Below are 27,622 nucleotides of genomic sequence, written 5' to 3'. Positions count from 1 at the left end.
AATTGCATGCATGTGTCAAAATTCATAGAACTGTGTACCATAAAAAGAATTTACTGTATGAAAACCATATAACTTTTTGTGTGTTTTTTTTTGTTGTTGTTTGCTTGTTTCCAGGTTTTTTTTTTTTTTGAGATTGGGTCTTAACCACTTTGCCCAGGCTGGTCTTCACCTCTGAGGCTCTAACAATCCTCCTTCCTTGGCTTCCCAAAGGGCTGGGATTACAGGTGTGAGTCACTGCACCCAGCCATGGCAGTTTCTTAAAGTAAATACACACTTACTATATAACCCATCCATTCTAATCCTAGCTGTTTACCCAACAGAAATGAAAACATGTGATCTCATAAAATCTTGTATGAGAATGTTTACAGTAGCTGGTTTTTTGTAATCACCCAAACTTGGAAACAGCCCGATGTCTTCCAACTGGTGAATGGATAAAAAAACTGTGCTCCATTCACACCATGGAATGCTATTCACTATTTACAAAGGAACTACTGATATAAACCACAACATGGGCCAGGTGCGGTGGCTCACACCTGTAATCCCAGCACTTTAGGAGGCTGAGGCGGGTGGATCACCTGAGGTCAGGAGTTTGAGACCAGCCTGGCCAACCTGGTGAAACTCCTTCTCTATTAAAAATATAAAAGTTAGCTGGGCGTGTTGTTGCATGCCTGTAATTCCAGCTACTTGGGAGGCTGAAGCAGGAGAATTGCTTGAACCCGGCAGGCAGAGGTTGAACTGAGCCAAGATGGTGCCAGTGCTCTACGGCCTGAGTGACAAGAGTAAAACTCTGTCTCAAAAAAAAAAAAAAAAAAAAAAATCGTGGTAATTGTGTAACCACTATTACAATCACACTAATTGGTCAAAGCTGGATTGTGATAGTGGTTACACAATTGCATGCATGTGTCAAAAATTCACAGAACTGTGTATCATAAAGAGAATTTACCATATGCAAACCACATATGTATCTTCTTATATGTGTGTGGTTTTTTTTGGTTTGTTTTCAGGTTTTTTGTTTTTTTTTGAGAATGGGTCCTAACCACTTTGCCCAGGCTGGTCTTGAACCCCAAGGCTCTAGCAATCCTCCTCCCTTGGCCTCCCAAAGTTCTGGGATTACAGGAGTGAGCCACACATCAAATTTTAAAAAGCAAAAAAGACCCCATGATTCTGTTACATTTCTTATTTTAACTTGAATAGAGAGGCCTTCTGTTTGTTTGTTTGAGACAGAGTCTAACTCTGTTGCTGAGGTCAGACTGCACTGACGCAATCTCGGCTCACTGCAACCTCCACTTCCTGGGTTCAAACGATTCTCGTGCCTCAGCCTCCCGAGTAGTTGGGATTACAGGCATGTATCACCATGCCTGGCTAATTTCTGGTATTACTGGTAAAAGACAGTGTTTCGTCACGTTGCCCAGGTTGGTCTCGAACTCCTGAGCTCAGGCAATCCGCCTGCCTCAGCCTCCCAAAGTGCTAGGATTACAGGCATGAGCCACCATGCCAGGCCAAACAGCCCTTTTTAATTTGAATTAATGGTTCACTTAAGCAGAGGTTCATGCAATACATAAATAAATAAATAAATAAATAAAATAATACAAATTAACAGTACACACCCATACACACACCTGTGTCCATGCAGACACACACACTGGCATTTACATGGTGACACACATTCCTCATATGTGTACATGTGCACACTCCCTCACATACACTTATACGTGATACACGTACATGCTCATATGCACACACACACACATACACCTGTCCACATGTGCCAATCAGGCCCACACACAGCCACTCCAACCCCTCCTCCTGCTTACCTGATTAAAAAATGGACACAGATGATACTCTCCGACTGGGGGCCCCGTCCCCCTGACACCACTGTGGCCTGGGTCTGGGTCCACAGGTAGCCACCGTTCCGGGCCAGGAAGCGATACTGCCCTGTTACTGCCTGGCCCTTGCTCAGCACTGAGGAGGGGGATCGGGAGGGGTCAGAGCCACCAAGGGGGCAACTGAGGAGAGAAATATCTGGGGGCTGGGTATGAGGGGGTAAGGAAGGAGACGGTTCCCTGGGGCTTGGGGAGCAGGGAGCCGGTGTTGAGGTAGGGAGGGAGTGCATCCTGGGGTGTGGAGAACTTGGGGGTCCTGGTGCTGGCTGGGGGCCATGTGGCAGCTGGCTCCACGCCTGGGGAAATGGGATACATACAGGTGTGGATGCTCTTGCTGACCGCATCGGAGTCCAATGCGTGGATGTACTCGTAGGCGGAACAGCCAATCAGGTCATCGGGACTGTAGCCGGCCACTTCTGCAATCCTGGGGGTGGGGCAGAGCAGGGTCTGGTCAGTATGCTACCAGCTGAGAGGGAGGGTAGGTAGAGGGAAGTGGCAGCAGAGGACACAGGAACAAAGCCAGTAAGACATCAAGAGACAGGATTGTAACCCAGAGAAAAGGAGTAAGAAACAGAATAAGAGGAGTGTGGTGGGTTGAATAATGACCTAATGACCCCCAAAGATGTCCACATCCTAATTCCCAGAATCTGCAGATATGGTATCTTTTTTTTTTTTTTTTTTTTGAGACAGATTTTGGCTCTGTCACCCAGGCTGGAGTGCAGTGGCGTGATCTTGGCTCACTGCAACCTCCGCCTCCCGGGTTCAGGTCATTCTCCTGCCTCAGCCTCCCGAGTAGCTGGGACTACAGGCGCCCGTCACCACGCCCGGCTAATTTTTTTGTATTTTTTTTAGTAGCAACGGTGTTTCACCGTGTTAGCCAGGATGGTCTCAATCTCCTGACCTCGTGATCCGCCCACCTCGGCCTCCCAAAGTGCTGGGATTACAGGCGTGAGCCACCGCACCCGGCCAGATATGGTATCTTACATGGCAAAAGGGACTTTGCAGATATGATGACATTAGAAGTTTTTTTTTTTTTTTTTGTCGGAGTCTCGCCCTGTCACCCAAGCTGGAGTGTAGTGGCGTGATCTCGGCTCACTTTAAGCTCCAGCTCTGGGGTTCACACCTTTCTCCTGCCTCAGCCACCCTAGTAGCTGGGACTACAGGCGCCCGCCACCACGCCTGGCTAATGTTTTTGGTTTTTTTTTAGTAGAGACGGGGTTTCACCATGTTAGCCAGGATGGTCTCGATCTCCTGACCTCATGATCCACCTGCCTCCGCCTCCCAAAGTGCTGGGATTACAGGCGTGAGCCACTGCACCTGGCTGTTGTTTGTTTTCTGAGGCAGGCTCTCGTTCTGTCACCCAGGCTAGAGTGCAGTGGTGCAGTCATGGCTCACCACAGACTTGACCTCCCAGGCTCAAGCAATCCTTCTGACAGCCTCCTGAGTAGCTGGTGTTTGCCCTGCCTGGCTACTTTTTATATATATATATATATATATATATTTTTTTTTTTTTTTTTGTAGAAATGGGGGTCTCACTATGTTGCCTAGTCTGGTCTTGAACTCCTGGGCTCAATCTTCCTGCCTTAGCCTCCCAAAGAGATGAGATTACAGGCGTCAGCCACCTCACCCGGCCTGCCTTAGTCTTGAGATGGGGAGATGGATGCAGGTGGGCCCAGCTCTAGGAGCTAGAAAAGGCATGGAAACAGATTCTTTTCTGGAGCCTCTAGAAGGAACACAGCCTTAATCTTGCCCTGTAAGACTCATTACTACTTTATTTTTCTTTCTTTAAGATGGGGTCTCAGTATGCTGTCCAGGCTGATCTGGAACTCCTGGCCCCAAGCCATCCTCCCGCCTTGATCTCTCAAAGTGCTGGGATTACAGGCGTGAGCCACCACACCTGGCCTAATTTCAAATTTCTGACCTCCAGAATGGTGAGACAGTGAGTGTGTGTTGTTTGGAGCCACTGAGTTTGTGGTAATATATTATAGCAGCAATAGGGAACTAATACATGGAGACGAGAAGAAGAGTTAAGAAAAGAGAGAAAAAGAGACAATATGCATGACATAGGAGAGGAAGAGAGGGGAAGAAAAAAAACACAAAAAGAAAGAGAAGAATGAAAATAAATAAAGAGTAATGAGTATAATAGGCCAGGTGCAGGGGCTCACGCCTGTAATCCCAGCACTGTGGGAGGCCGAGGTGGGCGGATCACCGGAGGTCAGGAGTTCAAGACCAGCCTGGCCTAAATGGTAAAACCTCACCTCTACTAAAAATACAAAAGTAGCCAGGCATGATGGCAGGCGCCTGTGATCGCAGCTACTCCAGAGGCTGAGGGAGGAGAATCACTTGAACCCAGGAGGCGGACGTTGCAGTGTGCCAAGATCCTGCCACTGCACTCCAGCCTGGGCGACAGAGCAAGACTCCATCTCAACAACAACAAAGTAATGATGACGATAATGATTTAAAAATCAGACACTTGTGCTTTGCACTGGGAAACTCACTGAGCTGCTCAGAATGACCGTACAAGGCAGGTTCTGATGTGATTCCACAGGATAGGTGAGGAAATCGTGGCACAGAGAGTTGAAGTCATTTGGCTAAAGATACACAGCCAAGACTGACACCCAAGCAGGCTGAATCCAGAGTCACCATTCCTACACATGACACCAGGGCGAGGGATAAGACAGAAGGAAGAGAAGGACAGAAGGAAGAGAAGGACAGAAGGAAGAGAAGGACAGAAAAAGAGATGAAAGGAAGGATAGAGGGCGAACAAATAATAACATTTTATTTTATTTATTATTTTTTTTTAGAGACAGCATCTCATTCTGTTGCCCAGGCTGGAGTGCAATGGTGCAATCATGGCTAACTGCAGCCTCAACCTCCTGGGCTCAAGTATTCCTCCCACCTCAGCCTCCTGTGTAGCTGGGACCAAAGGCATGTGCCACCGCCTGTTTAATTTTTTTTTTTTTTTTTTTTTTGAGACAGAGTCTTGTTCTGTTACCCAGGCTGGAGTGCAATGGAGCAATCTCAGCTCACTGTAACTTCCGCCTCCCGGGCTCAAGCGATTCTCCTGTCTCAGCCTCCTGAGTATCTGGGATTACAGGCATGCACCACCACACCCAGCTAATTTTTGTTATTTTTAGTAGAGACAAGGTTTCATCATGTTGGCCAGGCTGGTCTTGAACTCCTGACCTCAGATAATCCACCCACCTTGGCCTCCCAAAGTGCTGGGATTACAGGCATAAGCCACCGTGCCCAGCCCCGCCTGGCTAGTTTTTTTGTAGAGACGGGGTCTCCCTATGTTGTCCAAGCTGGTCTTGAACTCCTGATCTCAAGCAATTCTCCCATATTGGCCTCCCTAAGTGCTGGTATTGCAGGTGTGAGCCACTGGGCCTGGCCTAATGACAATTTATCGAGTGCTTCCTGTGTGCTGGGCACCATACTAACTGCCTGACACAAATTGACTCATTTAAGAAAAGGGACAAAGAGAGACAGACCCTAAGAGAAAGAGAGAGAGAGAACGAAAGGTAAAAGGAGGCCGGGTGCGGTGGCTCACGCCTATAATCCCAGCACTTTGGGAGGCCAAGGCAGGAGGATGGCTTGAGCCCAGGAGTTTGAGAGCAGTCTGGGCAAATGGCAAGACGGCATTTTTATGAAAAAAGAAAAGATATAAGAGACACGCAGAAAATTCAGAGACAGGCAGGCACACACAGAGAGAAAGATGGATGAAGTGAGAGAGACAGAGGAGAGAAAGAAATGTAGGGGTGTGGAGGTGGGGAGGGAAACAGCACACTTGAACTTGGGCAGAGGGAAGAGGGGGCCCCTGCCCACCTGTCGTCACAGTAGGTGAACTTCATGTCCAGGCTGTGGCGGCTGAGGAAGGCCCCCCGGCCCAGCGGGGGCTCCAGGCTGCCTGGGTGGGGAATGGCTTCGCAGATGAGCACCAGGCACTGCAGTGGGGGCTCTGAGTCAGGGCTCCCAGCTGGAGAAGTCTGTGCAGGAGGCTTGTAGGCCCTCATATGTCCAGAGCAATGCAGCACCTGGGGGCCGAGAAGGGGGGACAAGGCAGTGCTGCCTCCGGCCCTGAGACCACCCATGAGGCTGAAAGATGCGTCCTGTGGGCCCATCAGGGAGCTGAGATTCCAACCCCATGAAGACTCCAGGTTCAAAGGGGCTGAGGATCCCCAGCCCCAGGCCCATAGGAACCCCTCCTAAGAGAGTTTACAGGAGCCCCAGGTCCCAACTCCACAGACACCCATGCTCCTCGATGCACTGAGGACCCACTAGACCTGACCTGAGTGAGGCCCACACAGTCCCCAGGCCAGGAGACACCTGTACTCCAGCACCCTTAGAGATCTTTCAGGGCTCACACCCAGCCCCAGCAGCCTTGGCAGCCCCAGCATCCTCACCCTCCTCCAGCCCGGCCCCACGCACCTTCCAGGTGGCCGCCTTGAGGTTGAGGGTGCGCCCGCGGCTGGTGAGCGTACTCTTCATGCGCAAGGAGAAGCACCGCTCCGTGGGGGCCTCCACCTTCTTCCTGGACAGGGCTAGGGGGGCCCAGGGGCAGGGGGGAGGTCACAAGCAGCTGCACACAGGCCCAGTGCCCTCCGGCACCCTGGCTGCTCAGGCCTCCCCAGCTCCATCCCAACAATTGGGACCTGGAACCAGAGAGGGTCCCCCAGGGGTAGTATGTGTCCCCTCAGACCCGCCAGGGCAGGGCTGTGTCCCGTCAGACCCCCCAGGGCAGGGCCATCTCTCCTCTTCCTACTTGTCTTTGTCTGGTGTTCCAGAGGAGGAGGGGATATGCTGAGGGAGGGGTGGGGCCTCAGCTTCCTCCTCTGTATGGTGGGGACAGAGGCTTCCGGGGAACTCACTCTGTTGGGGGGTCAGGGCGTCCTGAAGCTCCTCTTGGTCACAGGGGTGAATGAAATCAAAGATGCTGTGTCCGATGAGCTCCAGCTGCCAGGGATGAGAGGGGTTGGGGTCTACCAGGGCCTCTGACCCATCTCCTCCATCCCATTCTCATTCCCCTGCTCCAATTCGCCAGCCTGATTGATTTCACCAGGCTCCCCATTCATGTATCCATCCATTTGTCCATCCATCCATCCATCCACTCAGCAAGCATTTATTCAGCACGTACCAAGTGCCAGGCCCTTATCTATCTATCTATCTATCTATCTATCTATCTATCTATCTATCTATCTATCGATCAATTATCTATCTATCTATCTATCTATCTATCTATCTATCTATCTATTTTTTGAGACGGGTCTTGCTCTGTTGCCCAGGCTGGAGTGCAATGGTGCAGTGGTGCGATCATAACTTCCTGCAGCCTCAACCTCCTGGGCTCAAGCAATCTGATCCTCCCACCTCAGCCTCCTCAGTAGCTGGGACCACAGTCACACGCCACCACACCTGGATATATATATATATATATATATATATATATTTTTTTTTTTTTTTTTTTTTTTTTGAAATGGAGTCTCGCTCTGTTGCCCAGGCTGGAGTGCAATGGTGCAATCTTGGCTCACTGCAACCTCCGCCTCCCTGGTTCAAGCGATTCACCCACCTCAGCCTCCCGAGTGGCTGGGATTATAGGCATGTGCCACCACACCCGGCTACTTTTTGTATTTTTAGTAGAGGTGGGGTTTCACCATATTGGCCAGGCTGGTCTCGAACTCCTGACTCAAGTGATCTGCCTGCCTTGGCCTTCCAAAGTGCTGGGATTATAGGCGTGAGCCACCACATCCAGCTTTCGGCTAATTAAAAAAAATTTCTTTTTTATAGAGATGGGGGTCTCACCATGTTGCCCAGGCTGGTCTCAAAGCGATCCTCCCACGTTGGCCTCCCAAAGTACTGGAATTATAGGTGGGAGCTACCGCACCTGGCTCTTCTAAATGGTATGGACACAGTGACCACACACACAAATCCCTGCCTTGAACAGCTTACTGGCCAGTGGGGTGAGACAGACAGTGAATGAAAGAACAGATAATAACGATATAACAAGTAACATGAAGAAAACAAAAGCAGGACAAGGTGGCGCAATGATGGGAGGCTGCTTTAGAGACAGTGGTCTAGACAGTTTCTTTGAAGAGGTGACATTTAAAAAGACTGCTGAACAAAGCAAGTGAGGTGGCCTTGTGGCCCCCTGCAGTAAGAGTATTCCAGAAAGAGGGAACAGTAAGCACAAGGCCCTGAGATGAGACTCCATTCAAATCACACTTGTCTGGCAGGCCGAAAACCCAGCTCTTCATTTCAGTTTAGGAAATGAGCCTGGTGCTGGGAGGAGGGGACACAGATGAAGGTGGACCCTATTGGCTCACCATGTGAATGGTGCTGGTGCTGGTGAATAGGGAAAGAGGGAGATCTCGCTCCTCTGACAACATCTCTTGTAGCTGGAGTTGAATCCTGGCTGTGCCACTTTCTAGCTTTGGGACCTCAGGACATTCATCTCTCTGGGTCCAAAAAGCTCACTCACACTAACAGAGAAATTGGTACCAGGAGTGGGGTAACGAGGCAGAGAAAAGGAACAGATGCCAACTATTGTGCCCATTTATGTGAGATTAAAAAAAAAAAAAAAAAAAGAATGGGAACTCTCTCGTAGGCCTTGCTGTAAGGATGAATTAAAGTTAGTTCTGGCCGGGCACGGTGGCTCAAGCCTGTAATCCCAGCACTTTGGGAGGCCGAGACGGGCGGATCACGAGGTCAGGAGATCGAGACCATCCTGGCTAACACGTTGAAACCCCATCTCTACTAAAAATACAAAAAATTAGCCGGGCGAGGTGGCGGGCGCCTGTGGTCCCAGCTACTCGGGAGGCTGAGGCAGGAGAATGGCGTGAACCTGGGAGGCGGAGCTTGCAGTGAGCTGAGATCCGGCCACTGCACTCCAGCCCAGGCGACAAAGCAAGCCTCCGTCTCAAAAAAAAAAAAAAAAAAAAAAAAAAATAAAGTTAGTTCTACTTTCTATGCTCGCTTAGGCAGCATGTATGCTAAAAATTGGAATAATACAGAGAAGATTAGCATGGCCTCTGTGCAAGGATGATACGCAAATGCATGAAGCCTTCCATGTTAATTAAAAAAGTAAGTTTTACTTTCTAAATGTCTCTTGTTCTTATCTTTCCATCCCCATGGCCCCTGCCACTGTTCCTCTTCTCCCACTTGAGATTGGCATCTACCCATTGCTGATCTCTCAACCTCTCATCTCACTCCCTCCAAATCTACCTCCATGCTGTACCTAGAGGATTTTTCAAAAATGTAAATCTGATTCTACCTCTCTGGCACAACCTCTCCACTGCTTAAAATCCTTCTATAGCTCCCCAGGGTCCTGGAGATAAAGCTAATTTGCCCTTACATTCGGCCACCGGCTACCCTGATGACCTCTCTAGCCTTCTGTCTCTCCGCTTCTCCTACTGCACTCTGCACCTAGGAGGATAAACTTGTTTTTGTTTGTTTGTTTGTTTGTTTTTGAGACTGGATCTTGCTTTGTCACCCAGGCTGTAGTGTACTGGTGTGATCTTGGCTCACTGCAACTTCCACCTCCCAGGCTCACATAATCCTCCCACCCCCGCCTCCCAAGTAGCTGGGACCACAGGCGTGTGCCAGCACATCCAGCAATTTTTTGTATTTTTGGTGGAGACAGGGTTTTGCCATGTTGCCCAGGTGAAACACTGAACTCCTGAACTTAAGCTATCCTCCCATCTTGGCCATTCAAAGTGCTAGGATTACAGGTGTAAGCCACTGCATGTGGCCAACTTCTTTATTTCCCCAAATTATTCTGTTTCTTTCTCACCTCTTGGCCTTTGCCTCCTCTGTTCCCTCTGCCATGTACATTCCTGATCTTCACTGATCCCATCCATTCTCCATACCCCTTTGACCAGCTAAGTTCTTCAGATTTCAGCTCAGACGTCTTCTCCAGGAAGCCCTCCATTCCCACCCAGGCTGGGTCAGGTACACCCCATCCCTGTGCTCCCACAGCCCCCTAGACTGTCCCATCCCAGCCCTGACCATTCTGGGTCTTCTTGTCTAGTGACATACCTATATCCCCTTTGTACTGTGAGTCCCATAAAGGTAGGGCTATGGCTGTCCTGGTCACCACCGTATCCCCAGCATCACCAGTACAGGGCCAGGCACAGAGCCAGGAGCTCCTCTCACCTGACTGAGGCCCAGGTGTTTGCTGACATTCTCCGACAGGTAAGCCATGTCTCCCTCGGTGGTGAGCACCATGACGAAGCCCTCCAGGGCCTTCAGGTAGCAGGCATCCAGTGGTTCTCCCCCTGCTCCCACCTGGTTCCACTCCCCTGGTGCCCGGGGCAGGGGGGATGGGGGCATCTCTAGTCAGTTATGGACTGAATTATGGACTGACCCTGGGCTAGCCTCCCTCTGCCTTGCCTCATTCAGAGAAACTTACATGCACCCCCAAGGGAGTGGGGGTACATCCTAGTGACCTGGATTCCCAAGGAAGAAAGCAGGACCAAGAAGCGCTGGAATTAGAAGCAGAGCCTCCCAGGGGGGCAGAATTCTAAGGAAGTAGGAGTCTCCCAAGGGAACGGAATTCTAAGGATGTGGGTGGGCCTCCTAGGAGGACAGAATTCTAAGTGGATGGAACTCCCCAGGGTCAAAATATGAAGGGGCCAGGGCCTAGGGGGAATTGTAATACAGAGCTGATGGGGAAGCCTCGAAGGGGTTCAACACTCATGGAGAGCAGGATGTTCCAGAGGGACAGAACTCCAGAGAAGCAGGGGCTCCCAGAGGACAGGCTTCTAAGGGGGTAAAGCCTCCAAGAAAAGTAAAATTCTATGGGGCAGGGAAGTCAAATGGGCAGAGCCTCCCAGAGAATAACGCTACTTCCCCCGCTTTCAGGGTCCTGGGATTCCATGGGGTTTATGTGTGAGTGTATGTGTGTGTGTGTGTGTGTGTGCGTGGCAAAGCCCGCTGCAGGGTGCAATTCTAACTGGGTGGAAATTCAAGGAGATGCCTACTAAAAGAACAAGTGATGTAGAACTAGAGGGGTGGGGAAGGGACAAGGGACTCTCAGGTTCAGCAATGAAAAGTTGGGCGGCGTAGCCTCCCAGTGGATGTATTATGAGAGACCAGGGCCTATCCATCTGGGAGAGTCTCCAAGAGGATGAAATCCTAAGGATTGAAGGGTGAGGGGATTCTCTGCCAGTCCTAAGGAGGCGGGGCTTCCAAAGGGCGCGTTTCAGTGGGCGGGGCCTCACAAGTGATCGACTTCTAAGGGGGCGGGACTCCCAGCACGCCAGTAACTCAAAGGGGGCGGGGCCTCCCCTGGGAAGTGGATTCCAGGGGGGTGGGGCTCCGCCGAGAAGACGTCACCAGGGGGCGGGGCTTTGTCAGAATACGGCTTCCCGGAGGAGGGGCCTCCATGGGATGTGGGCGGGGCCTGGCCAAGACGGGAATTCCCGCGGGCGGGGCTCACCTGCGGCGCAGAGGCGGTGCATGCGCAGGTAGCTGATGGTGAGGCGCATGATGGAGGCCTTGTCCAGGTGGGCGCTGACGCCGCGTGCGAAGGGCAGCGTGTGCGCCAGCTGGTACAGCACCTCGGTCTCCTGGCTGCGCCGGCTGCGGGCCGCATCCCGGGACTTTTCCTTGCGCAGCTCGGTGGTCGACCTGAGGGCATGGGCAGCTTTCACTGGTGGTGACTCGGGAAAGACAAGAGGAGGACGGGACGAGCACGTGGGGAGCTGCCACCTGGGGCCGGGGCTCGTGGAGGGCTGGGCCGCAGCTGCGCAGGCCTCGATGTGTGGCCCTGTCGAGTTCGCGGCGCTCTCTGGGCCTGGGAGGGCTACACTGTCGAGCCCTCCTAGCCCTGATTTTACCTGTGGTCTTGCCAGTCCATGCTGCCTCCTGCGCCTCGCTCCTCTCTGTGGCGCGCCTAGGGCCGCTCTGTCCCCTCCCTGACTTATCTGCAGTTTATTTCCCGGGCTAGGGACGCCTGGGGGACAGGGAGGGCCCCTGCTGGGAGGGGGCTGGCTGAGCTGGCCCGGGGCCAGAGAAGGGAGGGCCCACGAAGGAGAGGCCTACAGCCTCCCAGGCCCCCTGCCCTACAGTTTCCCAGAATCTCCTCCTCTGCCCTTTTACCTCAACTGAGCCATCCTGTGAATCTTGGAACATAGATCTCAAAGTCTAACGACGAACCACGAACAGGGGCCCTAAGAGGGGCAGGGACCCGCCAGGGTGACACAGCAAAGCAACCTGTTCTGTTTACCACTCACCCTGCCCTGTAATCAAATACCTACATTTTGCATGTGGGGTTGGAAGAATAAGGGTCGTTTTATGGGAAATATCTGCCGCTTATCCAGCTTTTACTATTTTGTCACTCCCAGTGCCAAGCGCGAAACTTACGTTGACCCGTCTAATGCTCAGGCAACCCAGAAGGAAGTTGATAACGCCCCATTGAACAGATGAGGACACGGAGGCTCAGACAGGTGCAGTGCTTGCCCACAAATAGGGAAGCCTGCCTTTAAACAATCGTCTACCTAAACTCTCAAATTTTCTCTCTCTCTATGGGCCTGGGTTTATGTCCAGGATTTTAGCTCTTCTCCCTGTTTTTGCCACTGTCTTCAAAATCAAACTCCAGGTCTGTCTGAACCCAAAGTTTTTTTTTTTTTTTCTTTTCTTTTCTTTTCTTTTCTTTTTTCTTTTCTTCTCTTTCTTTTTTTTGAGACAGGCTCTCACTCTGTTGCCCAGGCTGGAGTGTAATGGCATGAATATGGCTCACTGCAGCCTCAACATCTTAGGCTCAAGCCATCCTCCAGCCTCAGCCCCTTATGTAGCTGGGACCACAGGTGTGCACCAGCACACCCAGCTAATTTTTGTATTTTTTGTAGTGACTGTGTGTCATTTTGTTTTCCAGGCTGGTCTTGAACTCCTGAACTCAAGTGATCCTCCCACCATGGCCTCCCCAAATTCTGGGATTACAGGTGTGAGCCACCACGCCCAGCTTCTTTACTTTCAAACAAAATTACAGGCGGAAGCGGCTATAATTTGGAGGGTGAGACAGAGGATCACTTGAACCCAGGTTCAAGGTTACAGTGAGCTATGATTGTGCCCCTGCACTCCAGCCTGGGCAACAGCTCTGTCTCTAAAAAAAGACAAAAATCAGACCGGGCACGGTGGCTCACGCCTGTAATCCCAGCACTTTGGGAGGCCGAGGTGGGCAGATCACGAAGTCAAAAGTTCGAGACCAGCCTGACTGACATGGTGAAACCCCATCTCTACTAAAAATACAAAAAATTAGCTGGGCATGGTGGCGGGCGCCTCGTAGTCCCAGCTACTCGAAAGACTGAGGCAGGAGAATCGCTTGAACCTGGGAGGCGGAGGTTGCAGTGAGCCGAGATCTCGCCACTGCACTCCAGCCTGGATGACAGAGCAAGACTCCGTCTCAAAAAAAAAAACAAAAAACAAAAACCGAAAAAAACAAGACAAAAAACAAATTAGCAAAAATAGAAAAAATAAAAAATTATTATATGATGTATTACATCTAGTATATTGTATATATAGTCTAGTGTAGTATATTGTATATATAGTCTCATCTACATTTATAATATTGATAAATGTTACCATTAGTAATAGGCAGCTGTCATTTGCTAAGCATTTGTGTGCTTGCCACTGTACTATGTATTCTATATGTATTCATCCAATCCTCAGGGGACCCCTAGGAGGGAGGCATTTTATTTTTTATTTATTTTTTTAATTAAAAATTTTTTTTTTTTTGAGATGGAGTTTCCCTCTGTCCTCCAGGCTGGAGTATAATGGCACGATCTCGGCTCACTGCAACCTCCGCCTCCCGGGTTCAATTCTCCTCCCTCAGCCTCCTGAGTAGCTGGGATTACAGGCCTCTGCTACCACGCCTGGCTAATTTTTGTATTTTTAGTAGAGACGGGGTTTCGCCATGTTGGCCAGGCTGCTCTCGAATTCTTGACCTCAAGTGATCCGCCCACCTCAGCCTCCCAAAGTGCTGGGATTACAGGCAGGAGCCACCGTGCCCGGAGGAGGGGAACATTTGAAACTGCCACTTTACAATGGGGAAACTGAGACTGAAAGGTGAAGTCCTTGCCCAAGAAGCCCCAAAACCAACAACTGGCAGAGCTGGGATGAGTTTCAGGCTTTTTCTCATCCCCTCCTTGGGACCCATCCGAGGGAAGCAGAACCTCTAGGAGGGGTCACTGTCCCTTCCTAAATTCAAGAGCAGAGGCGGCTTCTGGGATGGCATCAACCCCAGCCTCAGGCAAGAGACCTGTAGCCCCACCCACCACCCAGGGCGAGGGGATATTTTCCTGTCTGGAGGCAGAAGGAAAATAAAATCCTCAGTACAGCAGGGTGGGAGGCACACAAGAGGGCAGGCTGGATGGAGGGTTGGAGCAGGGGAGATACGGCCCCTGTCCCCGCCCCCTCCCTCCTGGCTGGTGGGGGCAGGGGCCTCAGTCCTGCCTGCCTGAGAGGACACGCCGTCCTGTTCTGTTCCAGCCCTGTTTGTCTTCCTGCCCAGAGGGTGGGGGTGAGAGGGCCTCACGGTGCTGGGGGCCCGACAGAGGGAACAGGGAGTGGGAACCGGCAGGGAGGTGGGGCCAGCCCCACCTCCCAGGCAGCTGGGCTCTGTAATCCTCTGTGGCTGGGCTGCTTCTTCCATAGAAGGAGCCAGCTGGTGGCTGCGGAGGGACCCTCCTTCCAACTCCCAGCCTGCCCTCTGGATGTTCTACTGGGAAGTGTGGGTCTTTCCCATTTCACAGACTGGAGGCTAGTTCCTCTGGCTCAGGGTTCCAATCCTGACTCTACTACTTATAAACTCCATTACTTACAAGCTCCACTATTTATAAGGTGTGTGACGACTTATAAGCCGTGGGAACATAATCGTGCCTTGTCGCCCAGGCTGGAGTGCAGGGGCTCGATCTCAGCTCACTGTCACCTCCGCCTCCCAGGTTCAAGCGATTCTCCTGCCTCAGCTTCCTGAGTAGCTGGGATTACAGGCGCCTGCCACCACGCCTGGGTAATTTTTGTATTTTTAGTAGAGACAGGGTTTCACTATGTTGGCCAGGCTGGTTTTGAACTCCTGACCTCAGGTGATCTGCCTGCCTAGGACTCCCAAAATGTTAGGATTACAGGTGTGAGCCACTGTGCCCGGCCAAGGTTAGACTTATTATTCTCCCTCTGTGCATGTCAGAGATGGAAAGCATGGGCTTAGGAGCTTCTTGGGCTTTAGAGTAACATGTGGGTTACCCTACACGCCCCATAGTGTGGTATGTGCATGCAATTAAAAACCATGTAGGCATGGTTTTTACGCAAGCATCTTAAAGGGAGGACTGAATAACAGTGATACTGTAATAATGATAGCATTGGTGTGTTGAACACTCACGGAGCTAGAGACTCCATTAAGTCCTTACTACAACCCTATTGAGCAGAAGTGATTTCTCCTTTAAAGAGGCAGAAATCGAGAGTCGGAGCAATGGTATCCCCAGCCCAAGTAACCCAGCGCCCTCCATTGACACTGAACTATGTTCAACCACTTCTCAGTGAATCTGACCATGTTCCTGCAATGACTTTCCCCATTTTCCGGATGAGGAAGGAAGCCCAAAGAGGTGATGAAACTTGCCTGAAGCCACACGGCTTTTAGTAGCAGAGCTAGGATTCAAACCAGGCCTGTCTACTCTGACTTGAACTCACTTTGTGGCACACTATTGGGTGTTCTGCCCCCCACCATCTGCTTCCTCACTACTGGCTCCTCATCTTGATCTGGGATGGTGGAAAGGGAGTGTGATCCCCAGTTTTCTTTGCCTTTTTTATTTTTTTTTTGGAGACAAGGTCTGGCTCTGTTGTCCAGGTTGGAGTGCAGGGGCCTGATCTTGGCTCACTACAACCTCTGCCTCTCAGGCTCAAGCCATTCTCCCACCCCAGCCTCCTGAGTATCTGGGACTACAGACACTCACCACCATGCCTGGCTGATTTGCGTATTTCTAGTATAGATGAGATTTTGCCATATTGCCCAGGCCCGCCTTGAACTCAAGCAATCTGCCCACCTCAGCCTCCCAAAGTGCTGGAATAACAGGCCTGAGCCACTGCGCCCAGCCTCCCCGTATTTCCAGGATCTGAAACTGAGGCTCAGAGCAGCAGTCACTGACACAAGTCCACACCACCAGGAAGTGGGTGAGAAGGGATTTGAACCCTGAGTTTGGGGCCTGTGCTCTTGGCAGGTGTGCCCACCGCCCAAGGGGCCCCTGCCCTGCCCCTCTTTTGCCTAGCAGCCTCGGTCCCTTCCCCCGTCACACCCCTGCTGCCTCCAGATCGCCCCAGCTGGCCCCATGCCCAGCCCTGGTCCAGCCCCCTGGCACTCTGCCCAGCTTGGGACGTGCAGCTGGAACCCTGCCACCCTTCCTCCGTGTTCCAGCCAAGAACAGGGGGTGGGGCCAGGGCCTGGAGGGCTCAGGGTGAGGCCTGAGAATGGGGGTTGGGGCCCAGTGCCCCCCTCCAACCAGGAAGGAGAGAAGTTCACCTCTTCCCTGCCCTGAAGAACTTGCCACCCATGAGGAAGGCATAATAAAAGCAGGGAGTCCCTGCCGCACATTCAGGGCTACTTCTGGGATTTTCCCTTCTGACACTCAGCTGGGTACTGGGGGGTCTTACGAAAAGCACAGAGGATTTGGTGGGTGGGGGCTTAGGTTGTAGCTGGGCAAGGATGCCTCTTGGCACTGCCCAGAGCTGTCCTGACAGACCAGAGGCAGGGTTTGGGTTTGCAAAGGGACTTGGCATGAGGGTCTGTGGGAGTCTCTCTGCCCCCTGACTCTACTTGTTCCCAAGGACATGGTAATCTGGTGGGGTGCCGGTCCCCAAAATCCTGTCTTCTCCGGGAACCTTGTACCTCACAAGACACTCTGGGCTGCAAGCCGTACCCACCAGGGACTTCCCAAGAGCATCCTTGCCCACAGTGGGATGGCAGCCAGCCCCAGCTAGAGGAAGGGGAGGGGGAAAGGGGATTTGGGGGGGCCCACTCACCATCACCCAGGCCCCCTTTGCCTGAAGGGCCATCCAGGGGATGCAGGAGGGGACGCAGCGCAGCCAGGACCCGGGTGCGAGTTACGAGTGGGTGGCGCGCGGCGGTGAGATGACTCCACAGGAAAGGGCGGGCCTTGGGTGGGGAGGGGGGACACCCCAGCTCAGCCAAGAGGGGCCCCCACCCAGCCAGGAGGGGGCGCTGAGAAGGGCGGGTCGACAGCTGGCCCAAAAAGGGTGGGATGGAGTTCCCTGGTAGGCCCAGAGCCAGGGCCTGGAATAGAGTGGGGGAGGGGGGAGAGGATGGGGGGGTTAGAAACATGGGGTGTGCACGGATCCAATCAGGCCTGAGAAGCCAGGGAGGAGGGAAGGGGGTGAGGCTTACTGGGTGCCTCACATTGGACAGGGAAAGCTGAGGACCTAGAACATTTTCCAGAGTCCCATGAGAACATGGCCAGATAAGACCCCATGGCAGCGGCCCCAGGGCACAGGTTCCTTGTGTTCCAGCAGAGCTGCACCTGCTGGGAGGTGAACCCAGAAACCCACCCTCTGCCCGGGATGACCCCAGCTGAGCACTGCGGCAGGGGGCGCTCCCATCACAGCCTGCAGGCTCACAGCACCCCGCCATGGAATCTCCCCAAAATAAAGCTTGAATGAGGTTCCCCTGTCTCTCAGGATGGGGGTGGAGGGGTGAGATGAGGGGCTGGACTTTGGGAAGTGGGTCCAGCTTGTTTCCCTGTTATTTAAGGGAGTGACTCTGGCTTTTGAAAGGATACAAAAAGTCTCTTAGGAAGGGTCCCAGGCGGCTTCTGAAAGGGGTCCCCCTCTGCCCATTTCTAGGGAAACCCAACGTTTAGGAGACTGTGTCAGGAAGGGTAGTATCAGAGGAGATCTCTCCTCTCTTGAACTCAGGAGATGAATGCCATTTCAAGGGACTCCCTATATGTGGGAAGGCTCAATTTAGGGGTATCCCATATCTCCTAGGATCCCAGGGACCTGGTGGAAAAGAATACCCTCAATTTGGGGAGTTCAGAGGCCAGAGGGATCAATATGTGGAGGGAGAATACCTCCCGCAGAAGCCTGGGGACTGTTCAAATGCAATCACCCCTAATTTATCAGGAATCCCAAGTTCCACCCCCAGCCAGAAGTTAAGCGAGCCTTGGGTAACGAAAAATCGGGGACCCCGAAGCCGCTCTTGGCCAGAGGGGCGGGGCAGCCAGAGACGTAGGGAATCCCCCACCCCTGCAGTCTCTAAGGGTGGAGAGTGCGGCGGGGATGTGCCTCCATCTGCGCGTCCCGGGGCGTTCTTGTTTCGCACCCGCGAACCGCCTTCCCACAGTCCAGCTCAGGGGTCTCCAGGAGGAGAGCCCCCCAATTCCCAGAACTCCTGCCCCCGAACTTCAGTACCTTGCGCGCTGCAGCCCCAGCGCCATGGCTCGCCGGTCGCCGCTCCGGAGCCCTCGAAGGCCCGTAGCCCCCTCCCCTGGCCTTGCGAGCCCCCTCCCCAGCTCCTCCCCACGCCGCGCGGTTGGCTGTGCCGCGCCAGGCCCGCAGCTCTGATTGGGCGAAGGGCATGTCACTCCTGAAAAGGAGGCGGAACCAGGGGAAAAGACTTGGAAAGGCAAGGGGGGTGATACCGTGTAATACACACCCCCCAACCACGCCTCTCGCCGCGGACTTCCTAGGCAGTGTAGCCCGCACCGTCGGCTGGCCGCGCCTTCTCTGGCCCAGCCTCTAAAGTGCCAACGCCAGTACTCTTCTGAACCCACCCAGTTCACTCTGCTCTCTGCACCCCAGTCCCCAGCCTCTAACCCCCACCTCCTCTCACCTTTCCATTTCCTAACCCCAGTTGGGCCCTTCCGACCTCCCAATTCCACCCCTTCCAACCCCCTAGCCTCCTCTATCCCTTCTAAGGTATTCACAGAGTACCCTACTTCCCCTCCCTACCCTCCAACTCCCAACCCCACCCCAGTTACACAATCCCTGGCCCTCTGGCACCTACCTTTCCCTCTCACTCCCCAGCTCCTCCCTGCCGCCCCTGTCCCATACCCCACCTCGCCCCCGTTCCTCCAGTCTGCACCCTCTGCACCCCAGCTTACCTTCCCCCACCCCCTCTACTCCACCCTAACCTCTTGGCCTTTCTGACTCCCTTTTCAGGTCCCCACTGATGAATAATTAAGCTTATATCAAGTAAATATGTTTTAACTCAATCACATCTACTTTAAAAAAGAGCCGAGAAATAGTTTTTTGTGTGTGTGTTTTTTTGTTTGTTTGTTTAAATAGTCAACTATGAAGGGAGAGGTACAAAGTTATCTAGCAATAATGAAAGAATTACAGTTGGATAAGGAACAGTGTGTGTGTGTGTGTGTGTGTGTGTGTGTGTGTGTGTGTGTGTGTGTGTTGGACCACTATTCTGCATTTGGTTGGCAGGGAAGGATACTATAGCAGAAGTGGCCTTGTTGAACCTTGAACTTGCCAGGCAAGTTGCTCACCTTAGGGCCTTTGCACTTGCTGTTGTTCCCACAGCTTAGAACACTCTTCCTCCAGGAATCCACACAGCTCCCCGGCTCACCCCAGTACCCTACTCTGTTTTCTTTTGGGAAACCACTTCTCTCTCCTCTTCATCTATTTAATTTGAATAGGGTTTAGCCACTGCTCCGCCTTCACCAGCTCCAGGGATGGACACAGGATCCAGACCTGGCTAATCAGTTGAGTCTGCTTCCCTGGCCACAGTGATTGGTTCAGGGAAGGCATGTTACCTAATTTAGCCCAATGAGAATCAACCCTGAGACATTTGCTGCAACCATCAGGAAAGAGGTTTTTCTATTTCTGCTGGAATTGCCGAGCAGATGGAGCAGATGGGGCTCACACTGCCACAAAGAGAAGAGAGGCTTTATGCGATGAGGTTCAGTGCAAAAGAGATTGTGCAGAAATGAACGACTGTGAAAGGCAGTTTTGACCCCAGTACTTGAGTGCCTGGATCCAGCCATACCTGAACTCCAGTTTAATTCTTGGATTTTCTTTTTTTTTTTTTTTTTTTTTGAGGCGGAGTCTCGCTCTGTCGCCCAGACTGGAGTGCAGTGGCCAGATCTCAGCTCACTGCAAGCTCCGCCTCCCGAGTTTACGCCATTCTCCTGCCTCAGCCTCCCGAGTAGCTGGGACTACAGGCGCCCGCCACTTCGCCCAGCTAGTTTTTGTGTTTTTAGTAGAGACGGGGTTTCACCGTATTAGCCAGGATGGTCTCGATCTCCTGACCTCGTGATCCGCCCGTCTCGGCCTCCCAAAGTGCTGGGATTACAGGCTTGAGCCACCGCGCCCGGCCAATTCTTGGATTTTCAAATGAAACCCACAATGGGCTTTTTTTTTTTTTCTGTTGCTCTTGTCAAATATTGCTTCATTCACTATTGCCTTATTTGCTTTGTGCTTAGATTAGTTTGAATGGATTTTAGATGCTTGCACCCAAGAGAATCTTGATATATAGAGAAACTAACTCTCAACCCTCAGTATGGAGGCATGTGGGATGTTAGAAAAGGAGCAGTCTGAATTATAAAGAGGGGCTGACCATGGTGGCTCATGCCTGTAATCCCAGCACTTTGGGAGGCTGAGGTGGGCAGATCACCTGAGGTCAGGAGTTCGAGACCAGCCTGGCCAACATGGTGAAACTCCGTCTCTACTAAAAATAAAAAAATTAGCCGGGCGTGGTGGCACACCCTTGTAATCCCAGCTACTTGGGAGGCTGAGGCAGGAGAATCGCTTGAACCCAGGAGGCAGAGGTTGCAGTGAGCCGAGATCATGCCATTGTACTCCGGCCTGAGTGACAGAGTGAGACTCTGTCTCTTAATAAATAAATAGTAGAAGGGGCTGCAGAGGAAGCCATGTTCTTAGAGTTTGTCAGGGTTTAAGTAAAGACACAGAGTAGAAGAAATGCTCAAGGGACAAACCGAGGAAGGGGCGTGATTGTTAACAAGGCAACAAGAATTCCAGTGAGTGTGTTGGAAGAGTTTGGAGGGGGCAGTAGTTGGATGATAGATTGAGTGGAAGAGAAGAACTCATTGATTTTGGCATGAGGGAGTCGTAGCCGAGAGCCAATCAGAGGGATTTACAGTGCCCAAGAAAAGCTGGCACTAGTTCAACAAACATTAAAATAGAACTAACACTTTATATATAGAGATGCAACAGGTGTCTCTCTATGATGTAGGATAGCATTAAACTTCACTCGGAGGTTCCCAGCAGCTAAGGCAATAAGGGAAATGTGTCCGTTGAAATGGTTTCCAATTTTTGCTAAAGGATGCGTTCTTGTTTGTCTGAAGAGACAAGTTTTGTACCTGGAACTGAAGTTAAGGGGGAATTTAAGACCTTTTAATATTAAAATGTAGAGTGGTCTGAGCTGCCAGGAACTGTGGGAGCTTGGTTGAAGCGCCTCACCCTCCTGTCAGGGTTGTCAGAAAGGTTTATTGTGGAAGGGACATTTGGATGCAGACTTGAGGAGGAATAACAGTGAGGCAAGAAGAGAGAGGGTTGGGTACAGCCGAGTGCAGTGGCTCTCACCTGTAATCCCAATGACTCAGGAGGCTAAGCGGGGAGGATCGTTTGAGGCTAGGAGTTTGAGACCAGCCTGGGCAACACAGCAAGATCCCATCTCTTAATTTTTATTTTATTTATGTATGTGTTTATTTATTTTTTGAGACTGAGTGTCGATCTTGTCGCCTAGGCTGGCGTTCACTGGCATGATCTTGGCTCACTGCAACCTCTGCCTCCCAGGTTCAAGCAATTATCCTGCCTCAGCCTCCTGAGTAGCTGGGATTACAGGCACCTGCCACCACACCCGGCTAATTTTTGTCTTTTTAGTAGAGCGGGGTTTCACCATGTTGGCCAGACTGGTCTCAAAATCCAGACCTCAGGTGATTTGCCCATCTCAGCCTCCCAAAGTGCTGGGATAGGAGGCATGAGCCACTGCACCCAGCCTCCATATCTTAATTTTTTTTTTTTTAACTTTGCCAGGCATGGTGATGTGCGCCTATAGTCCCAGTTACTTGGGAGGCTGAGACGGGAGGATTGCTTGAGCCCAGGAGCTGGAGTCTGCAGTGAGCTATGATTGTGCCACTGCACTCCAGTCTGGGCAACAGAGTGAGACCTCATCTCTAAAATAAATAAATACATGAATGAGAGGGCCGGGGAGAAAGTACTGTAGGCAAAAGGAAGAGAATACAACAGTTTGGAGGCAAAAGAGAGCTTGGTACATTGAGGGAACTGACAGGTAGACTGTGGTTGCAGCCTGGAGTATAAAGAGAGGAGATGGGAAGTGTTGGTGGAGGGGTGCATGGGTGTGAGATCAAACCAAGTCTGAAAGTCGTTGAAGAATCTCGGGCATTCCCTAGGGAGCACTGGGGAGCCATGGCAGACTTTTGAGCAGGACAGAACACAACACTAAGGATTCCTCTGGGAGCTGGGTGTGGTAGTTCACACTTGTAATTCCAGGTTTGGGAGGCCAAGGCAGGAGGATCGCTTGAGGCCAGGAGTTTGAGACAAGCCTGAGCAACATAGTGAGAGCTCATCTCTGAAAAAAATTTAAAAGTTAACTGGGCATGGTGGCATGCACCTGTAGTCTCAGCTACTCAGGAGGCTGAGGAAGGAGGATTGATTGAACCCAGGAAGTTGAGGCTGCAGTGAGCTATGATCCTGCCATATACTCCAGCCTGGGTGACAGAAACCCTGTATTAAAAAACAAAACAAAACAAAACAAATTCCTCTGGAAGGTGAATGAGAGGGAGTGATACTAGATCAGAGAATAAGAAGGAGGCTGGGCTGGGGTGGTGACCTGGGTGTAAATAAGAGATGCCTGGGCCAGGGAAGGGGCCATGGAGATGAAGGAAAGGGGATGGACTGAAGAGATATTGAGGTTCATCATTAGTAGAATGGATAAGCAAATTGTGGTATGCCCATGCAGTGAATACTATCAGCAAGAAAAAAAAACAATGAACTATTGATACACATACATCATGGATGACTCTCAAAAACCTTACGATGAGCGAAAGAAGCTAGACACAGAAAAGAATGTATTATGCAATTTCATTTAAATGAAGTTCCAGAACAAGTAAGGCTAATGTATAGTGGGAAAAACATCAGGGGAGTGCTTCTTTATCTTGACAGAAATTTGGGTTACACGGGTATATAAATTTGTCAAAACTTAGTGAATGGCACACTTCAGATTTGCACATCTTGTATATAAACTTTACTTCAAAATAGAAAATAAAGAATGATAAACAAATACTGACAGACACTCTGAAGGACTTAGGGGACAGGGTACTGGTGTCTGCAACTTTCATTGAACTGCATCAAAACTAAGCTGGAGTGGGCCAGGCACGGTGGCTCACGCCTGTAATCTCAGCACTTTGGGAGTCCAAGGCAGGCAGATCACGAGGTCAGGAGATCAAGACCATCCTGGCCAACATGGTGAAACCCCGTCTCTACTAAAAATACAAAAATTAGCCGGGCGCAGTGGCCTGTGCCTGTAATCCCAGATACTTGGGAGGCTGAGGCAGGAGAATTGCCTGGTCCCGGGAGGCAGAGGTTGCAGTGAGCCTAGATCGCGCCACTGCACTCCAGCCTGGCGACGGAGTAAGACTCCGTCTAAAAAACAAACAAACAAGCAAACAAAGAAACTAAGCTGGAGTAATAGATGGATGGATGGATGGTGTAATGGACAGATGGATGGATAGTGTAATGGATGGAAGGATGGGTGGATGGGTGGGTAGATGGATGGTGTAATGGATAGATGGTGTAATGGATGGATGGAGGGATGAATGGATGGAGTAATGAATGGATGGATGGAGTAATGGGTGGATGGAAGGATGGAGGGATGGATGGATGGAGGGATGGATAAATGTATAGAAATATAATTGAGCAAATACAGTAAAATGTTAAGAGTGGGGTCTAGGTGATTGGGATAAGGGTTTTCATTGTAAAATTCTTCAACTTTTCTGCATGCTTGAAATTGCTCATAATGAAATGTTGGAAGAAACAAGAAATGTTTAGGAGGCAAGAGGGACATGGTTTGGAGAGTGATTGATTAGTTGGTTGATTATTTGGTTGTGGAGATAAGATTGTCCCCCAGGCTGGAGTGCAGTGACGCAATCTCGGCTCACTGCAAGCTCCACCTCCCGGGTTCACACCATTCTCCTGCCTCAGCCTCCTGAGTAGCTGGGACTACAGGCGGCTGCCACCCTGCCCGGCTAATTTTTTGTATTTTTAATGAGACGGGGTTTCACCGTGGTCTCGATCTCCTGACCTTGTGATTCACCCGCCTCGGCCTCCCAAAGTGCTGGGATTACAGGCGTGAGCTGCCGTGCCTGGCCAAGATTTTTTTTAAGTGTCTTCTGCCTTTGGCAAATGGAAGCCTTCATGTTTTTAAGGTGAGTTGGGCTCTTTTCCTGTCACCCTCCTCTTTCCTTTCCCTTGGATCTATTCTTCCAATAATATATGCACCCATTAATCCATTCATTCCTTCCATTTATACCAACAAGTATTCACAGAGTGGTGAACATATGCCTGACACTGTTGTAGACACTGGGGATACAGCAGTGACCAAGACAGATAGAGATCCCTCACCTGCCCTCATGGAACTTACACTCTAGTTGGGCAGACAGAGTATACACAAGAAACATAAGTGAAATATACAATTCATTAGATTATGCTAAGTGCTCTGCAGAAATGGAACCCAGGGAATAAGGATGGGAAGTGATTTATTTTTCGGGGAGGGAAGGGGAGTTGTAATTTTAAATAGTGTGGTCATGGAAGGACTTATTGAGAGGGTGACATTTGAACAAAGACCTGAACATGAGGTGGGAGCTATATAGAGTTCTGAAGGAAGAGCCTTCTGAGCTGGGAGAACAGCAAGTGCAAAGGCACTGAGGTGGGACTTGCTTGGTAAGTTTAAGAATCAGCAAGGAGGCCAGTGTGGCTGGAGCAGAGGAGTGGATGGGTATAGTGGGATAAGAGGTCAGAGAGTCAATATTGACAGGAAACCATGGTATGGGCAGATCATGTAGGAAGGATATTTTAGATTAAGTGTAGACTTTGGCTTTTACTCTGAAGGAGATGGGAACATGAGAGGCTTTTAAGCAAGAAAGCAACATCTGAGTTAGGTATTTTTTGTTTGTTTTTTTCTGACAGAGTCTCACTCTGTTGCCCAGGCTGGAGTGCTGTGATGCAGTCTTGGCCCACTGCAACTTCCACCTCCCCGGTTCAAGCAATTCTCCTGTCTCAGTCTCTAGAGTAGCTGGGACTGCAGGTGTGCGCCATCACACCTGGCTAATTTTTTTGTATTTTTCATAGAGATGGCATTTTGCCATGTTGGCCAGGCTGGTCTCTAACTCCTGACCTCAAGTGATCCAACTGCCTTGGCCTCCCAAAGTGTTGGGATTACAGGCATGAGCCACTGTGCCAGGCCTGAGTTAGGTTTTAATGAAGGGAAAAGTCTTCAACTAGGAAAGAGCTGGAAGTTCCCTAGTTTACGAACCACCCCAGTGAAAAGATTTGCTTTGCTCATGGATCTGCGCAGTCTGGGCAGGGCTCAGCAGGGATGGCTCATCTTTGCTGCACTTGACACCCCTTGGGGTGGCTTAAAAGGCTGTGGACTGGAATGATCTGAAGCTTTCTCACTCACCTGTCTGGAAGTTGATGCTGCCTATCAGCTGGGACTTCACCTGGGCCCTGTGACTGGAACATCTACTTGTGACCTTTCCATGTGGCTGCTTGGGCTTCCTCACATCATGGCAGCTAGGTCCCAGAGGCCAGTGGTGGGGAGTGGGTAGGGAGAGGGAGGCCAAGAGGGAGAAGGGAAGGGAAAGGACAAGCAGAAGCTATGTCTGCTTTTATGACTTAGCCTTGGAAGTCATGCAGGCATGCTGTGTCACTTCTGCCCCCCCTCCACCCTTTTTTTCCCCTCCGTCAAGGCAATCACAAAGTTCTGCCCATCTTCAAGAAGAGGAAAATACTCTGCCTTTTGATGGGAGGGGCAAGCTACCACAAGGGAGAGCATGTGAGACTCAAAATATTACTGTGACCATTTCCAAGAAATGTCTTCTGCCACACTCTTCATAGCACTGTATCTAGCTAGGCCCTGTATCCCCTGGGACCTAGCTGCCATGATTTGAGGAAGCCCAAGCAGCCACATGGAAAGGTCATAAGTAGATGTTTCAGCCACAGGGCCCAGGTGAGCTCCACCTATGAGCAGCAGCCTGGAGGTGGAAGTCATAGGCCTTGGGATACTAGGGAATACATGCTTGTCTTATCGACAAGGAAAGAAGATTCAGCAACAAAAACTCAGAACTGTGCACGAACCCAATTCTGATAAGCCAATGTCGCTGGCCACAGTCTCCTGCACATCTTCATGGATATTCTACTTACAATCAGGTCTGGTTGTCTTTATTGTGTGTGACTCACATCCTATTGGCCACAGGAAGTCACATGACCAACCCTGACCTCAGTGGGTCAGGGAATGTATTTGACATACTCAAGAGGACCTGTAAAGTCACATGGTACAGTCATGGATGTATAATTCTATAACAAGGAGGAAGGGTGAGTTCACTTCTGTTGACTCATCCTCCCTACTGCTCAAGGCTGGGGAGAATTGCTTCTGACCTATTCATAGCTACCTCTTGTGATCGGATTTTATCTCCAGTCTCCCCTTGCCCAACTCTGACGCCTAATAAGGTCCTTGGATTTAAAAAGTCCAGCTGCTACCCCTGGAACACTGCCAGGGGCAGAAAATCCCTCCAAACTCAAGCCAAGGCCAACCCGGAATCAGGTGATGGAAATAAACAGCACCAGTTCCAAGCATGATGCACAGGTCTGGTGCCAAGCGCTGTCCTAAGACCTTTGCATTCCTGTTCACACTGGAATGTCACAGCAGCCCCATTAAGTGGGCTCCAATGTTTTCCTATATTGTAGTAGTTGGGATCCTGGGCTCTGGAGCCAGGCTGCCTGCATTCTAATCTCATCATTTACCAGCTGCATAACCTTAAACAAATTACTTAACCTCTCTGTGACTCATAGAGTTCCCTCCCCTCCTCCCTCCCTCCCTCCCTCCCTCCCTCCCTCCCTCCTTCCTTCCTTCCTTCCTTCCTTCCTTCCTTCCTTTCCTCCTTCTCTCTCTGTCTCTCTTCCTTCCCCTTCCCTTCCTTTCTTTTCCTTCCTTCCTCTTTCCTTCCTTTGTTTCCTTTTTTTTTTTTTTTGAGATGGAGTCTCACTCTGTTGCCCAGTCTGGAGTGCAATGGCACGATCTCAATTCACTACAAGTCAAGTCACTCAGATCACTACAACCTCTGCCTCCTGGATTCAAGTGATTCTTGTCCGTCAGCCTCCCGAGTAGCTGGGATTACAGGCATGTGCCACCATGTCCAGTTAATTTCTGTGTTTTTAGTAGAGACAGGGTTTCACCATGTTAGTCAGGATTGTCTCGAACTCCTGACCTTAGGAGATCTGCCTACCTCGGCCTCCCAAAGTGCTGTGATTACAGGTGTGAGCCACTGCATCCGGCCTATTTCCTTCTTTTGAGAGAGGATCTTGCTCTGTCGCCCAGGCTGGAGTACAGTAGCATGAACACAGCTCACAGCAGCCTTGACCTGGGCTCAAGTGATCCTCCTGCCTAAGCTTCCTGAGTAGCTGGGACCACAGGCACAGACTACCACAGTCAGATAATTTTTTAAATTATTTGTAGAGACAGGGTCTTGCCATGTTGC

General features: G+C 50.9%; 1 protein-coding gene and 1 non-coding gene across 5 annotated transcripts in view; one reads left to right on the top strand and one right to left on the bottom strand.

Annotated features, from left to right (window-relative positions):
- Positions 1-18,377, bottom strand: part of HIF3A (hypoxia inducible factor 3 subunit alpha) — a 49,837-nt gene extending 31,460 nt beyond the window's left edge. The window contains exons 1-8 of one of the 4 annotated variants that reach the window (XM_010377438.2): positions 18,288-18,377; positions 11,314-11,504; positions 10,029-10,174; positions 6,752-6,836; positions 6,312-6,424; positions 5,709-5,917; positions 2,201-2,307; positions 1,815-1,962 (exon numbers count right to left, since the gene is read on the bottom strand). In XM_010377438.2, coding sequence (XP_010375740.2) covers positions 1,815-1,962; positions 2,201-2,307; positions 5,709-5,917; positions 6,312-6,424; positions 6,752-6,836; positions 10,029-10,174; positions 11,314-11,504; positions 18,288-18,313 — 1,025 coding nt within the window. In that variant the 5' untranslated portion in view covers positions 18,314-18,377. Of the gene's footprint in view, positions 1-1,814; positions 1,963-2,200; positions 2,308-5,708; positions 5,918-6,311; positions 6,425-6,751; positions 6,837-10,028; positions 10,175-11,313; positions 11,505-16,883; positions 17,024-18,287 lie in introns of those variants that run through there. The other 3 variants (XM_010377439.2, XM_010377441.2, XM_010377440.2) reach the window with 3 other exon arrangements.
- LOC115892473 lies at positions 8,843-8,950 on the top strand. Its single transcript, XR_004052354.1, has one exon. It is a non-coding gene; the product is annotated as a U6 spliceosomal RNA (small nuclear RNA).
- Positions 18,378-27,622: the final 9,245 nt, after the last annotated feature.

Source organism: Rhinopithecus roxellana, chromosome 12, assembly GCF_007565055.1.
Source record: "Rhinopithecus roxellana isolate Shanxi Qingling chromosome 12, ASM756505v1, whole genome shotgun sequence".
NCBI lineage: Eukaryota > Metazoa > Chordata > Mammalia > Primates > Cercopithecidae > Rhinopithecus > Rhinopithecus roxellana.
The sequence above is the reverse complement of the archived record's forward strand: the minus strand, read 5'-3'. Positions and strand labels throughout refer to the sequence as shown.